The 16,310-nt window shown below is 41.1% G+C and overlaps 2 protein-coding genes across 23 annotated transcripts in view; one reads left to right on the top strand and one right to left on the bottom strand.

Moving 5' to 3' along the window:
• BTBD10 (BTB domain containing 10) overlaps window positions 1-4,774 on the top strand; it is a 76,897-nt gene extending 72,123 nt beyond the window's left edge. For all 9 annotated transcript variants that reach the window (XM_037026849.2, XM_073216243.1, XM_073216244.1 and 6 more), the window contains 2 exons: window positions 877-987; window positions 3,656-4,774. In XM_037026849.2, the coding sequence (XP_036882744.1) occupies window positions 877-987; window positions 3,656-3,966 (422 nt within the window). In that variant the 3' untranslated portion in view covers window positions 3,967-4,774. The remainder of the gene's footprint in view (window positions 1-876; window positions 988-3,655) is intronic.
• A 749-nt stretch (window positions 4,775-5,523) lies between these two features.
• BMAL1 (basic helix-loop-helix ARNT like 1) overlaps window positions 5,524-16,310 on the bottom strand; it is a 102,212-nt gene continuing 91,425 nt past the window's right edge. For 11 of the 14 annotated variants that reach the window (XM_073216231.1, XM_073216230.1, XM_073216229.1 and 8 more), the window contains 6 exons: window positions 15,852-16,002; window positions 14,909-14,997; window positions 13,254-13,377; window positions 10,940-11,033; window positions 6,881-6,983; window positions 5,524-6,181 (listed from right to left, as the gene is read on the bottom strand). In XM_073216231.1, the coding sequence (XP_073072332.1) occupies window positions 6,021-6,181; window positions 6,881-6,983; window positions 10,940-11,033; window positions 13,254-13,377; window positions 14,909-14,997; window positions 15,852-16,002 (722 nt within the window). In that variant the 3' untranslated portion in view covers window positions 5,524-6,020. The remainder of the gene's footprint in view (window positions 6,182-6,880; window positions 6,984-10,939; window positions 11,034-13,253; window positions 13,378-14,908; window positions 14,998-15,851; window positions 16,003-16,310) is intronic. The other 3 variants (XM_073216237.1, XM_073216242.1, XM_073216241.1) reach the window with 1 other exon arrangement.

The raw sequence follows: 16,310 nt of genomic DNA, 5'->3' as shown, positions 1-16,310 counted from the left end.
ATAATAAGGATATATTAATAATCACACATTTACCCCACGAGTAGTAGCATCTGTATACGTATTTTCCTTTTATTGGCTCTTAAACCGGCATGTTTGGTTTGTGAGTGTGTTTTTCTTTTTTTGAAAAAACCTTTGCAGTTCACCTTTTAAGGGAGATAACTCCACCTGAAAGAGAGAAGGCGAGGAAGGTCCATCAGTCTAACTCCCTGAAGTTCCCAGCACATTTGGAAGACTCAACATGTTGTCAGTGGAATGTCTGCCCTTTACAAAGCCAGTTTGCTCTAAACAGACTAACCTAGGCAGAACATGCTCGAATCTGCCGTTTTTAACATCAGTATTAAATGGGGCTGTTCGCCTGAATGGAAAACAGTTTTGGGGGAGGGTCTTTGCTTTCTGGGGGAATTATTAATAGTTGCTCAATCCATGAAATGTAAGATGTATCCATTTTGCACTCTCTGACAAGGCAGTTTTTTCCCTTCCAGACAAGGCCTTGAAGGCATCATAGCAAAGTCCTTTACTTTGCCTGCTTGATAATGTATGTAGTATTGATAGTTATCTTACTTGAAGAAATTGGGGCAGGTCCCATTCCACTAAGTTTGTATATGACATATCTTTCAGAAGGAGATTTTTCTTCCTATGGATTGGGTTACCTGATTCGTTATTAAAGCTTTCTTGTTTCAACTTAAGTAGACATTTGCTTATACATTAACTGTACTGAATTGTCCTGTTATGTTGGCTAGTCACCCTTTGGCATCACTGCATCCAGTATTTGGGCTTTTAGGGTTGTCAAGCCTCTTTGATGATCAAAATAAATTTAAGTTCATCTCCAAGTACTTTGATTTTAATAAGAAAATATTCTTGTCTTTTTGTTTCCAGTTATTTATAGCACAAAATTATATAGATTTTTCAAGTACATTGAAAACAGAGATGTGGCCAAATCAGTTTTGAAGGAGAGGGGTCTTAAGAAGATCAGACTGGGAATAGAAGGTAAGTCATTTTCATTATTTTCTGTTAGTTTTCTTTTGAAAAACAAGGTTAAAAAATGGGATCCCATTTAGAGTATAGTTTAATACTTTGAAAAGCTCAAATGATTATTGAATGCTTGTGCAGTAGACCTATAAATAACAAAAATCAGCTTCCTTTATCTGAGAAAGATAGATAGAAGGCCATTATAAATTATTTATTCCATAAGATTCCCTAGCAATGTAGAGATAAGAATTTGTCTTTTCTGCCATAGCTCACCCTAATGCTTTTTTGACTGATCCCATGTAGTGTGTTTGGGCATGCATGTGTGTACATCCCTGTAAGATAGGGTTCTTTGCCTCGTAGTTATCATTGGAGCTCCCCAAAACCCAACAGAGCTAAAAAAGTACATTCTGAAAATTCACGTAAAAGCAGTACTAGTAGTTCACTGGTATCTTTAAGTATGATAAAAGCTTATTTTCAAATTAAATACAAACTGCATACTTACTTTATCTTATACTTAAATGATACATTTTTAGGCTTCTTTTTACTTTGTGATTTAAATGAATTTTTCCAGATGCTCTTTTATTCTAAAGTGCCCTTACTAAGAACAAAATATCTTTCTTGGCATAACATGACATAACATAGTGACAAGACTAAGGGTTCTGGATCCAGATTGCATGTGTTCAAATCTTATGACTTAATAGTTTAATGTTAAGACCTCAGCCAAGTTACTTCTGTGTGCCTTACTTTCCTCTTCTGAAATGGGAGCATTAAGTGCCTTATCAGGTTGTTGTGAGGAAAGAATGTTAGTACATGGAAAGCAATTAAAACAGGGCCTGGTACATAGTAATTTCCCATGTTTGTGATGGTGATAATGAAGATAATAGTGTTGTTCATCAATGACCAGTTGAGCTGTTGGGAGGTCACAGGACTGCTAAGACATATGGGGAAGAAAGACCAGAAACAGATTTAGCAGGAAGGAGAGGAAACTTTGGACTTAAAAAAGTAGTGAATTGCTGACACATTAGCTTCAATGCCCTTTCTTGCCATTTTGCAAACAGTGGGGTTTAGCTATTTGGTTTCAGAGCTAGGAAGAAGGCAGCTGGAAGCTACTTTAGATTGGGCGGACAGGAAGGCCTAAGGAGGAGACATTTGAGTTGAAGCCTGATGACAGGTAGGTTGGAACCAAGTTGTAAAAAAGCCTCGTATTATATATGTATGCTAAGGAGTACAGACCCTCCCCTTTAAGTGTGAGGAAACCATTGGTAGTTTTTAAGTAAGTATGCAATAAGATTACACTTCATTATAGTGGTGATTGGAGGACAGAATGGAATATAAAGAGATAGAAATTTAAAGGTTTTCTAATAGTCCAAGAAGAATCAAGGACAAGGGAATAGATACCTCTTGTGATCTCTAGTGCTGCCCTTTAGATGGTAATTAACTGGCGTGTGAAACAAAGAATGCTTTCTACAGACGGTCTTTAGAGGGCTTTCAACCCTACTTGCCCCTGTGCCCCTCTCACCTTAATCATATACACATGCACTCCCCACATGGCTAATACTAGCTACCAAAAATGACCTCATTCATCCCCGTATGCCATTAATCATAAAAAGGGGCTATAATATTTTTTTCTGGTTCTAACTATGGTCTAACTATGGCCTGTAGGCCAAATGCAGCCCATTACTTTTTTAAAAGAGTTTTATTGAAACAGAGACATGTTTACTCATTTATGAATTGTTTATAGCTAATTTCACTTTACAATGGCATAGTTGAGTAGTGATAGAAACCATATAGCCCATAAACCTGAAATACTCACTGTCTGGCCCTTTACAGGAAATGTTTGTCAATCCCTGGTCTAAACTAGCAATTCTTGCTAGCTCGAAGCAGGGAAGAGACTTATAGTTTCTAAGGGGAATATGTCTTTGGAGAAACTGCCTTACTGGTAAATGACTGAAATTTTTCTGAAACTAGGAAATAGTTTAATTGTTACTTCGCAGTGATTATGATCCAAGAGGAGGAAGGTATAATTAATCAGCCAAAGTTGCTTTGGAATTGCCAATCTGAATAAGCTGCTCGGTGGTTATAGTAGTAATGTTAAATGAGATAGGGAATAAAATACTGCTTTTACTAACCTAGGTGCAGAAGTACTTTTAGAACCAGTGAAGCTGGAGATCTCTATAACTTTTTGTCATTTAACAAAAGAAAGAAAAAACCCAAGAGCAATGTGAACATGAGATTTAGGTTTAAGGAAAATAGAAGGCTAATGTGACAATAAATTGTAGGCCTTGAGGCCAGATAATCCTGTGAAGGGAAGAATTCAGAGATGTTAAGGATACATAGCTAGAGCTCAAGATACATGAATTACATCCCATTAGGTCCCATTCCATTTGGGACCTATTCTCTCCTTGGTTTGACTTTAATGATATTTTTCTGGGTAGTTGGTGTACTGAGTAGCTGAGAGGATGGTGGAAGGATCCGTGAATTCCATCAGTAGGATTTCAGTTTCTGGCTGTTGAACTGATGACTGAGGAGATGGAATATTGATTTCCCTTCTTCATTTTGTGCGTTCAGGAGTTACAGCAGAAAAGCCATCTTTAGGCTTAAACTGGGTGAGAAGTGCTGTGGGGACATGCTGCATGTGTGCATGTGCATGTGTGTCCTCAGTTTTTAAAATCTTTCTCTCCTCCAGGTTATCCTACCTACAAAGAAAAAGTAAAGAAAAGGCCTGGGGGCCGCCCAGAAGTGATTTACAATTATGTCCAAAGACCCTTTATTCGAATGTCCTGGGAGAAGGAAGAAGGAAAGAGTCGGCACGTAGACTTTCAATGTGTAAAGAGTAAATCTATCACCAATCTTGCAGCAGCTGCCGCTGACATTCCTCAGGACCAGCTGGTAGTCATGCACCCCACTCCACAAGTGGATGAGCTGGATATTCTCCCTGTCCATCCCCCTTCTGGCAGTAATGACCTCGACCCTGATGCCCAGAACCCAATGCTGTGACGTCGACGTTCCTGGAAACCATAGCATGCTACTTTTCACAGTGATGTTGCGCTCTCCTCATTCTGCACTGCAGGCCGCTCTCCTCACTGTGAGATGCACATAACAGTGTTTAGTAATTACAGTGTAGGCTTTTTTAAAGACCAAAGGTAGCTGAATGGTTTTTTAAGAGAGTACAACTCTGCCATCCTGAGGTTCCAGTTACATAAATGTCTTTGTTTACCAGTAGGTTTGTGAAATTGGTTCTTTGTATGGGGGACAGTTCTTTTTCACACATCTAGATCTTTTCAGAAGTGGTGGAAATTGGCAGCTGGGGTATTTTCAGTCTAGATTGACATTCATGACACCCCAGATAAAATGTAGAGTATTATATAGTCGCACTTTATAAATGGTGGTTAAATGGAACTGTTCAAGCCATTTTTATAGTTGTGATGCGCAATATAACTTAAGTAAGTGCTTCTATCAAAATTTTCCTTTGGTAAATTGTGTATAGTTTGCTGCCCAAGATGAGCAGAAAAATGAATTTTTATCACTGGGCTTATTTGAATGATTAGGATGAGATTCAATGCCTGTACCTTATTGGTTCCCTGCAGTGCCATTTTCACCTTTTTAGAATGTGTCACATGCAGGGAGTGTGAACATCAGAGTTGGTTTATTATCCAGTCTGCCTTACCCTTAATCTGTTCACAGATATTTATTTACTAATGCTTTTTTTCTTACAAGTTATGGGATAGGAAAATGAAGTGTTGCTCTTCATTTACTAAATGATTGTAAACAAGTTTTTCATCAAAATAAAATTCCATTGTTTTAATGATTCTGATCACCTTTATAACCACCTTGACCAGATTTTTGGTCTCATAATTCGATTTCCTATTCTTGTTGGTGTCAGTAACTAGAAACCAAATAGTAGCTCAGGGAACTCTAATTTGGTATATGTGTGCACTTATATTCCCCACTAATTATAAAATATACTATAAATCCAAAACAGTGTTAAAGCTGAAAGGAACATTTTCTAGTCCAACCTGACATGAAGGGCAAAATACTTTTACTAGGTTATATATAGTAACCTCAAGTTTCAGAGCCAATTTCTAACACCAGTTCAGTGCTTTCCCCATTATATCACACTGTTCTGCTTACTAAATTATTCATGCAAATGCTGTTTTCTAATATTCTGATTCTTTCTTGAATTGGACCACAGAAGTATTTAGGTGCTTTGGGTCTGGAGTCATATGGCTTAAATGTGTGAAGCCATACAGCTGTGAGTGGTAGTGAAGCCAGTTTGGTGCAGCTAGTCTTGAAACTATAATTTCAGAGGATTTGAAATTTGTGTTTAAGCAGCAGTGTCTCTCCAAATTGTTGCACTTTTAACTATTTTAACAATATAGCTAAGCTAGTAACACGGGAAGTCATGTAAGTCCCAGAATTGTTATGAAGGCCACAAAGGCATTATAATAAATGCTATTGGGATGGATGGCCCTTAAACACTCACTATAGAAAATCTATCTGGCACCCCACAGAACACATAAGATTTTTTTCTAATTGTTTGAAATGTGAACAGCATTTATAGAACAAGGGAAACATTTATTAAAAATATTTAACTAATACATTATAGTTTAACCCATATTTATAGTAAAGGATTCTTACAAGGAAGAATAAACAGCTTTATGATACAATTAGTATAAGAAATATCCACATGGGGGACTTCTTTGTAGTGTAAAAACACCATACATCTGAAATGACCATTTGCATATAAAAGCTACCAATGATGCTTCTGTGCACAATGATTAAAAAATTCAACACAAACAGAATCCAAAATATACAATTAATGCAAGCTATCCACAGCTAGCCCAATCAATGATGAGGAAACACTGGAGCAGGCTTAGTTCCACTTTGACGTTACACATAGTAAGATTGACTTGTATCAATGGCTCTGAGATTGCTTTTATGAAGACAGTACATAAAAGCCGTTCTCTCCTTATCCAGTAAGCTTCACAGACTGTAAAACTCCACCAGTAATGCACTTTGATACTGTAGCTGTTGCTAAAGCAACATGTAGTTTACAGCGGCCATGGCAAGTCGCTAAAGTCAACAGGGCCACCCAGGCCAGCATCTGCTTCCAAGAGGCTCATTATGACAGCCATTGCTGCTTCATCATTACTGGGACTACTTGAGCCTTGATCGTTGTCTATCATGTCTATGCCTATGTGAGGGTTCTCACCTGTGGGAGATTAAAAACTGGTCAGTGATCATACCACAACATATTTAATATGAAAATTATAATTAATAGTAGGGTAAGAAGGGTAAGAGAGGCTGGTTTTGGGCTGCATTGCCATTTTTTTCTTAACTTTGGTGTTTTTCAGAGAGAAGAACCAATTTTTAGAAACAAAATACTTAAACTTCAGTAAAGACGAAAAGCATTTGAGTTGACCTCATTTTAATATTCTGATATACCCAGTTATATAAGGTGTTAAGAAGGAAAGAAAATTTGGAAGATAGAGATTAGTAAAAAAAGATCTAGAAAGACAAGTAGAGAAAAAGATGGGTGGGAAGGGAGAAGCAAACTTTTCATTGCTTACTGACTTTTAATACTCTCTGAAATGCTTATTGATCACCTTTCTAGGCTTTATTTCTGCACCTTCATCAGTAATAATGTAATAATGCTCTCCCTCTGAAGAGTCCCACATGGTGGGAGAAAGCTTGCCTAGGCTGCTATAATCTCCTGAGTTCCAGGGAAACACTTGGACCCCACCACCAGAACTCAGCCACTAAACTCAACTTTGAAGTAAAGATTTAAACAAAGCTTTGTTCTTATCAAATTTATCTAGAACTAGCTTATTTTATACATTTGTTTCTTAAAACTTTATGCCAGATGTTTTTCAAGCTCACTGAAATGGAAATGAATAATAATGCTACTTACCAAGAATAGAAGAACTATCAGAATATGGATAACCTGGGTTCTCCTGAGCCTGCCCTGATAGTAGGCCACTGGAAGGAATGTCTGGAGTCCCTCCATTTAAAATCTACAAACAAAAGTGAAGTTTTCACATCAACAGTTTGAATCAGTGTCATGCAAATGTCACCAAGAAAATGAAGCAAGTTGAAAAGAGGACGGTAGGTGAAAAAAGCTTCAAATGGCTTCAGTTTTCTCCAACTAGCTATTAGGAATGGTCACAGTAAGAAAAAACTTCCCCAAACTAGTCGTCTCTTTTCATTGCATTCAACCCATGCAATTTAAAGGCTGAATAAAATCCATAGAGCATTTAATTACCTTGGATCATGCTGTTCACGTGTTTAAGGCAAGGACTAAACCTCAGTGAGCTCAGATGGGCAGTTCCCACATAAAGTAATAAAACTTCTTAAAGCAACAGATGTTGCTGAAGAAGAAATAAGGGGTTAAACTGAAGAGACACAGCTGAGTCACAAATGAACAACAAAGCACAAAGTAAATCTCATCCCTGGTTCTATAAATGCCAACTTCAGAACCAGTGGTTTACATTTAGATCACTGAGAAGTATTACTACCACTTGTCAATAGTAGAACTCTTAATTTTTTTGTAACCCTTTTTGCACCCCCCTCACCTCTAAGCTTCCTTTTCCTTGCTTAGTCTCATTACAGAAAAGCATGTTTGAGAAGTCCTGATGTAGGTGAGGAAACAGTTTGGTAGCAGCTTGCATTTTAGGAGAGAGAGTGATTTCAGGCCTTGCCAGTAGGTGGCATTATAACTTTGTCTCTGCAGTTCAACTTTTTGGTATAGGAACCTCTACTCTCTAATAAATGAGAACTCCAAAGATCTTTCATTTGTGTAGGCTATATTTACCAATATTTACTATATTCATAGTTAAAACTAGTAAGTTTTTAAAAATAATAAACCTATTACATGTTAACACAAATAGCATTTTAATGAAAAATAACTTCTAAAACAAAGTGAAAAGTATTTTACATATTTTGCAAATTGAATGTCTGTCTTAATAGAATCTAACTGGATTCTCATTTGCTTCTCCATTCAGTCTATTTAGATTTGTTGTTTGGCTGAAGTATTATGAAGGAAATCTGGCCTCCCATAGATAATGTAGTTGGAATAGGGAGGTGTGTCTTAATAAATAGCCTTTTCAAATAATCATGGTATTCTTTGATATTACATGGAAACTCAACAAGTCGCAGTTCCTTAAAAGATTAATTGCACTGTGGAATCTGAAACCATATCAATAAAATTTTGTACTCTTAAAATCCATTATTATATCTTGGCACTTAGGATGGATCTTTTACTTTTGCATGATTGAAACTATCTTGCCCTGGCCATTTGGAAAATTTGTTCACTAAGTTATGCTGACCTTCTAAATGTTGACATATTTCACTGTACAACATCAAAACATCACCATTGCTAGTATTACCTATATCATCAGAAGTATCTTTTACGTTTTAGGAAGCTGTTGAGCTAAGAGAAGATACAAGTTTTCCAAAAATTCTAATTTTTGCCCAGAAGGCAACAAGTACTGTCGACTGTTTCCCTTAAAAGTCACAGGTTCATCATTTTCAAGAAGATGTATGCTAAATACCCAAATTGGAATAACCATAGTTTGCAATAGTAAAAATGGTGTCCTATGAGAAAAGAGGTTATTTGAGCTCCTAACTTAATGACACAAGTGCTTTTCCTTGAGGCAGCAGTCTGTCTGCAGTGCTTTCCACATACCTAAGCATTTTGTAACTATTAAAAATATTACTCAAGGCTTTTGTAAAAGTAATTTACTGCTTCATTAAGGACATTCTTAAAGTGGCTTTAAATTTTATTATTTTTCATTGAGAGTATATGGTGATGAGAAAAGCAGTGACTGTGAGTAGTTTGGTGCTATTGCCCTGATTTTTGTAAAAGACCGGTTTTACCCAACATTGCTCAGTTCACTTATCAACACTGTGAAGAAAATGTTTTAGCATTATTATGAAAATAGTTTTGATCTTCCAGACACTTACCTGAAAGGATCTTGCCCACCCCACTCCCCCAAAAGACCACAGATGACATGTACAGAACTGCTACTTTATCTGAACTTTCCTTAGTGCTTCTGGATGCCAGGACTCTCTTGAAACCTATGAGACTCAACAGCCTCCCTTTTTTAGCTTGGCCCTGACTGAAACAACTAGCAGGTAAACAACTCATTTTTTGGACATACCACATTGAGTGACTGGGAAAGGTTGAAGCATGGGGCCACCTTTACTCTTACGGCTCTGGTATACTATTTAATGCTGCCGTCATTTTTAACTCCATCTTGTTTAGGCTTCTCTGTCAAAGTCCTGCTGCTGGGGACTCAGAATACACTCAGAATCTCTTCTCCTAGACCCATTTTTATAAGCCTGAAGGAAAATTTTTCCCTGAGTGCCTCAAAAATACTCAGGGCTTTGTGATGCAGTGTATACTTTTAGATCTCTGGCTGTTGTTGGTGTGGGAAGAATTGGAAGTCATGAGATATGAATTTAGTTTGGAGCCATACTTAGGAACAAATGTTGGGCTACTCATTTAACATGAGGGAGCCTGGATTTTGTCATATAAACTTGTGAGGGTAAGATAAGAGAGCGTATATTAAAGTTTCCTGAGTAATATTTAAGCACTATACTGGAATGATAACCTTTCAAAACAGAGTAGTGGGATTCTTGGTAATACCAGCAAGTCAAGTGCATAAAAGTTGAATCGAGAACAGGAAAGGGGAGACAACTCTAAGGAGATGGTGAAGGAACTAGGGGTGTAATAGAACAGCAGGGACTGCAAGCAGGGTGAGGGGTATACATTGCCCAGATTTTATCAGTGCTATTTTCTAAGTTGTTACTAAAGGTCAGGTACTTTTACACATACCATCTTATAATAGGACTTCATGTGCAAAGATATTGGCTGTCCTAACCTATATTAACCTCATTATAGAGAAAACTAGGACTTAAAAATCGTACTGGGCCACAAAGCAGGCAAATGGCAAATCCAGGCTTCAAACCCAGGTCTATCTTGCATTGACGGTGCTCTTACCCATTAATTTGACTTTCAAACCTCTTTGTGGGGAGCAAAACGTTTTTTCTAATAGAAATTACAGAAGATTCACATAAAACAGAAGTGAAGGTGCCCTGGTAGAAGCAGGGATCCTGACTTTACCCTCCCCTTACTAACTGTCCCCCACCCCCATCCCACTGGCACCACTGCAGCTCCTGGTAACCTGAGCCTCTGAGGTCCTATTTCTGATACAGCTTGTGCCCTAGAAGCCTCATTTATGTGAATTACTAATGTTTGGGGAAAGGGGTGACTGATCAAAGATGCTGGCCCTGGGGTCATCCTAACCTATATTTACACCCGGATCTGTAAATAGATCTACGACTTACAATTAACTAGACTTACAAATTCTCTGGCAAAGATGAAAACAGATGAGAGGTTTCTAAGCCTATTTGTGATGTATGTAGTCCTCTAGCCAGCCCTTCATGAGGGCTGTTGACTGACAAGCCAGTTGTACCCAATGCTATCAAAACACAGGTGCTGGATGCCCAGGTTTCTGCAGCAGCAAAAGCCCAGGTTGCCTTGCAAAACATCACTTCTGTATGACTGTTTCTGGAGCTGCACTAACATCAATGATGTTTCCTCCATTGAAAACTCCTGGCATAGAACTGGACAGTTTTCTGTGTGAGGTATTCACTAATCCTTCCCTCATGGGAGCCCCTTAATGCAATAGAGTGGTAATTCCCCATTCCTAAGAATGATCTTTCTGCCTTCACCTACTCACTCACATGGAATAAATCCTCTAAGGATGTCAGCAAGCCTCTCTAGCTCCACTGGTATGTTTTGTACCTAGACTCACAGAGGTGCATTTACCCTAAGGAGGGAAAAAGGATCCAACTTGTTTCAGCAACCACAACGGTAATTATATACTCCCACCCCCAACATTTCAGAACTTGGGCAGGAGGCTGTCTAGATTAAGAAGGGCCTTTGTCTAAGAGGCAGCAGCCTTACCTTCTTGCCTCCCGGAGAAGAGGCATCAGGGGGAGGTGTGCTTGTGATGTTCAGTGGGCTGGAGCCACAGCTGGAAGGTGATGACCCTCTTATTCTGTCAGAGAAAAGAGGAGTTAGTTATATTGCCTGCCTTGTTTTCAATGGAGTGTGTGTGTTTTGTTGAGGGGTCAGGGTGAGAAGGATGAAGATCTAGAATAGGATTGGCTTTTCCTGTAAAGGGCCGGATAGTAACGATTTCAGGCTCTGTAGGCTATGTGGTCTCTGTCACAGCAATTGTAACTTGAAAGCAGCCATAGACAATATATAAATGAATGGGTGTAGTTGTGTTCCAGTAAAAATGTAATGTATTTGCAAAAACAAGTGATAAGCTGGATTTACCGTAGAAGTACCTGATGTAGAATGCAGACCCTGGGGTCAAGTACCACACTGACAAAGCCCTTGAATTAGGGTCTGGATTTCAGGTTGATGAATTTCAAGTAAGTGGCCAGTTTTATTTCCTCACAGAAATTAGATCTCAGAGTTGGAGGGGACTTTAGGAGTTCAAACTCTGTCTTTGATGCCGTAAACTAGAATTCACAGCAAGCTCTGTATCCTCGTCCCTACAACACATTTTAGATGGTGAATACTCAGGCAATGGGAAGTGCTGGGGCTCAGCCCCACCTAGAGTGGCCTTGCAGGAGCAACAGTGCCCATAGGGAGAGGGGAGAATGAGACCAGGGTTAGGAAGCAGTTGTCTAAGGTAACAGGTGAGAAACAATGGGTCCAGGCCTTTTCAGTTAGTGCCTTTCTCAGCATAGTAAGTTTACAGAAGGAATGACTTAGAAACAAATCCACACAAACTTGTCAGGCTCAGGGACCTCAGGAAAGGAAGCCTGACACTGATATCTGGAGTCTAGGGAGAGTATTGTAGCGGTGTGACCACCAGGCTCTCAGCTCCAAAATGGATGAAAAGGTAGCTTTTCGGTCACCCAGGGGACCCTCCACTGCCCAGCAGTCTTTTGGCCCTTGCCCTCTACTGCCTAGTTCTGTGGATCTGTGAGTAAGTTTTCTATCCTGGATCACAAGCTCTTTGAAGGCAGGATACAATTAGGCACCATATACTCTTAGCACACAGATTAACTGCTTACTGAAAAATTACTGAATGTCTCCCACCTTTCCCTACTTATGTTTATGAAACCACTATTTTCCCAGGTTCTCCATCTAAGAATTGCCTTTTCATCATTACTTATTTCTTCAATGTATGTCCTTAAATTCCTGATTTCTCTTTTGGACAGAATATTCACTGTAGGAGAGGCCTCATTCCTGGGTTATTAAGCAAACTCTGCTTTCTTTCTGTAGGGGTAGAAACAGAACGGTACTGCCCTCTCGCGGCCAACCTCCAATTCTCCCGAGAGAATCAATCCAGGGGCGACCTGGAATAGTAGTAACATTTTCCTTTTCCTATGATTATGTTCCATTGTTCGCATTCCTAAGTATCTGGTTATTACCCTCTCTGTTGCACAAATTCAAAGGGACCTACAATAATTGCTTCTCTCTCAATGACTGCTCTTAAAGACTTAGATGTAATAACTTTTGAGCACTCTCTGTATGGTCAGTTTCTGTTCTGGGAATTTTCCTGAGTTCTCTCACAATCTTAAAGCAACCCTTGGGATATAGATAACTGCCTACCTTTTATGTTTTACGTCAACAGAGACCAAGAAGTTAAGTGAATCTCCTAAACAGAGCCAAGGAGAGGCCCAGGACTCAAACTGTGGTGAACTGCTTCCCTTCTCTTTCATATGGAAAAGAAGTCCCGCCCAAGAGAGCTGCTGTTACTAGCTGATAATGGGTGGTCTCTATTATTAATCCTAGCAGCTTTGTGATGGAAGAAACTAATGTTCTGTGAAGGCCCAGATCTCTCTGGCAGTTCACAGCTTTACTCCTGCATTCCTGCAATGCTAGTGTTCATCCATCCTCACTGGGAAGCTCCTTGACGTATACACAAAGTAGTAAGAAAGTGGAGCCTCCAAAGAGTTCCCTTTAGCCCTGGCCTGTTTGGGTTGAGCATCTTTATTTAAGACAAGATTTCTCAAACTGATCACTATTGCTATTTTAGACTGGAAAGTTCTCTGCTGGGGGCAGGGAGGAGGCTGTGTACTGTAGGGTGTTTATCCCATAGCTTCCCTAGTCTCTATCCACTGGATTTTTAGCAGCCAGCTCCCACCCAATTATGACAACCAAAAATGTCTCAACATTACAGAATATCCCTTAGGGGGTAAAATGCTCTGGTTTGAGAACCACTTGTTTAAGGGAGCAACCAGAAGGTGTTACTTACCTGTGGATTTCCATGATTTCCTCAGCAATCATTCGACCTATTTTTCCTGCCCCAGCCCTGGTTCCCCCTGGAATCCCTGGAACAGTAGGGTGGGTCCTCTTTGGGCCACCTACAACAAAGGAATCTGAGAGTGGGAAAGGGGAAAACCAAGGAAGAAATACCATTATATGTTAAAACCAGTTCATCCCATGATCCACTTGAAGTTCAACCTGAGGGTTGTGCCTTAAGGGAACATTAGAGCCATAGCTTGTCAGGAAGAGCCATTCCAGCAGGAAAAGGCTAAAGTTTCCTTCCAGGACCAGAGGATAAATCTTTGACCTGACATACCTAATTCCCCTCACACACTCAATGTGTGTTTCCCAAATACCACTGTGCTTCAATCCAGAGTCACAGAGATAAGTCATCACCCCTACCCCCAAGGAGCTCACGGTCTTAACAGGGAGACAGATAAGATGAACAATGTCTATAGCAAAGCATGGTAAGCTTGACAGGTAAGCACAAAGCACCCAACTCATCCAGGGCCAGGGGCAACTTTTTGACAAAATTTAACCTTGAGCTCAGTCTGAGAGAGGAGTATAAATGAGCTTGGCGAAGAGGTAAGGAGGGGAATGCATTCCAGGCACAGCAACCAATATATGCAAGAGCGCTGAGGCAGGACGAAACTTGGGAGACTACTCCAAGAAATTCATCATGAATGATGGTGGAGTGACAGATGGAAATGGAAAGGCAGAACCACTCACATCATGAAGGCCCTGGGTACTAACAGACTTGGGCAGTACCCACAGGGGGTTAAGGAGCACAGAGAACTTTACATAAAAAAGACACTGACTTAGTGTTGGGTTTAGAGAGTCCACCGCATGGAGAAGGAACTCGAGGGGGGCATGAAGGTGGGAGGGGGAAGAATGAGCTAGGGTTAGAAAGCTATCTGCAGTAATCCAGGCAACAATGAGGAGGGCAAGGTAACAGTGGCGACGGAGAGGTTAAAGAGAGAAGGGACAGGATTTCATGTTTAGATGTAATGGGAGAGAGGTAGGAGTCAGGCTTCCGGCTTAACCACCCAGATGTGGGAGAGCAGAGAATTGGTTTGGAGATGCTGAATTTCAGGTGCCTTTTGAACTCTAGGTGGTTCTGTCTAGGCAGTTGGAGAGAGATCTGGAGCTCCAGAGAGAGACTGGATGTAGGTAGGAGTCATTGATGGAGAGAGGTAGGGGCTGAAGCCATGCAAGCAGAGGCGGTCCTGAGGAAGGACGGGTCAAGTGCAGAGAGCTGGGTCCAAGGCTGAGCCCAGAGGGAGCTGCGCTGGGTATGGCACACAGCCCAGTGCTGACAGACACCCTCCTCCCACCACAGGAGGCAGCGGCAGTCCCCAAATAGCACTTTACATCACAGCCACTGGGCAACACAGAGGGAAGAAAACAAAGAGGAGCAAGGAATTTTATATTTCAAGGGCTTCCAGGGTCCAGGCAGCCTCAGGAGAGGCAAAAATGAGCTCCCAGTATTCCAGGCTTAACAGAGAAACTGAGACCCTGGCATCTTTAGTACTCATTCCCTTGAGGCCTCCCCGGTCTCACAGAATGTGGTGGCTGGGGGAGAGTATGTTGGCCCTGAGCAGCTGCTCCTGGGCAAGTCCCAATGCCCCTGCAGGACATAGTTACCTTCTCCAGAGGGCAGCATGCTGTCCATGCTGTGGGGGGATGCTGTGAGCTGCGGGAAGGTTGGGTCCCCGCCTTCCAGGACGTTGGCTCTGTGAACATCCCAGCAATAAGGAAACGTGAGTCAGGCCTGCTCAGAACTGAGCACCTTTCACCTTGGCCAAGGTGTCTGGTATCTACTCTGGACCTGGACAGGCCAGAAAATGAAGTGTCTGTCTGAGTGGCTCAATGGGTCTCCTTACTGTTTGGTAACATGATGCATGGCATCCCAGCCTCTGGCCTCACTGCCTGGCTGGACCTTCCTGATCATGTGGGGCGCAGTCCAGCAGAGGTGGGGACCACAGCAGCCCACTGCTACAAGGCCTCCTCTTCTGCCAGTCTGTGGTGCACCCAGCCCTAGCCCCTCACTCAACTCGGCCACAGGTGGGACTTTGGACACCATGGGGGAGGAGATGTGGGGAGCAGGCCTGGCCAAAGAGGGGATTCTTCCCTTCCCTGCTCACCTAGCAGGTAGCAACCTTTCAGAAAACATTCTAGCTGCCAGTGCTCAGGCCACTAGCCTGGTGGGCATGGACAACCCCCCATCTTCAGCCAAGGCCAGTGTGAACCTTTAATGGATTGTCAACCCTTCCCTCCACTGCAGGACCCATGCATGCCCAGTATGCAGGGACTGTAAGATTCAAAGGTTGATTGCTTTACTGGGAAGGAAATGGTGCTGTTTCCTGGAGCAATTCCACAAGCTGGAGCCTGCGTGATATGAGTACTGAATCTTGTCCTTTGAGAACAACCTTTTGGCTTCCACCAATCCTGAGGATTCACAGGATTATTAACAAGGTGACACTAAAGGATATGACACTGCTGTTGCCTGTACCCCCTTTCCCAGGGAAGGAGCCCAAGGCATTTCTCTTTGAAGCAAAGGAGCTCCTGATGCAGGAAAAACACTTACAAAACAACAGTGTTGGTTGAGACAATGTATTCTACTTCCTTGGTCCATGGGTTCATGAAACTGAACCACCGACTTCGTAGTGTGATGAAAGAGCCATCTTTGATTTTAAACTTATAGCAGTTAGTTGTAATCTTTTCTCTCGTCTGTAAAACTGAAAATGCAAAGAAACTATGAACATTTTTGTTTATTCAGACTAATATATTAAGCTAACCAACTCCTAAAGCGTGTTCAGGCTCCTATGCCATCACTCTTTAATAAGCCAAGGGAACGGGCGCTTCAGAGAATAGGCTGTGTCTCAGAGTCTAATTCAGAGCCTTTCAATTCATCTGTGAACCTGCCATTATTTTTCAGAGTGAAATGAAGGCTCTAGGGAATAACTGACTGCAGGGTAGACTTCTAACCGGAATCAGCATTGAAGTGAACACCAGTAAATGAGAAGGCACCGTCCAAAAGTGCCTA

This window comes from Manis javanica, chromosome 11, assembly GCF_040802235.1.
Source record: "Manis javanica isolate MJ-LG chromosome 11, MJ_LKY, whole genome shotgun sequence".
NCBI lineage: Eukaryota > Metazoa > Chordata > Mammalia > Pholidota > Manidae > Manis > Manis javanica.
Note: the sequence above shows the minus strand (reverse complement) of the source record. Positions and strands in the feature narration are given on the sequence as shown.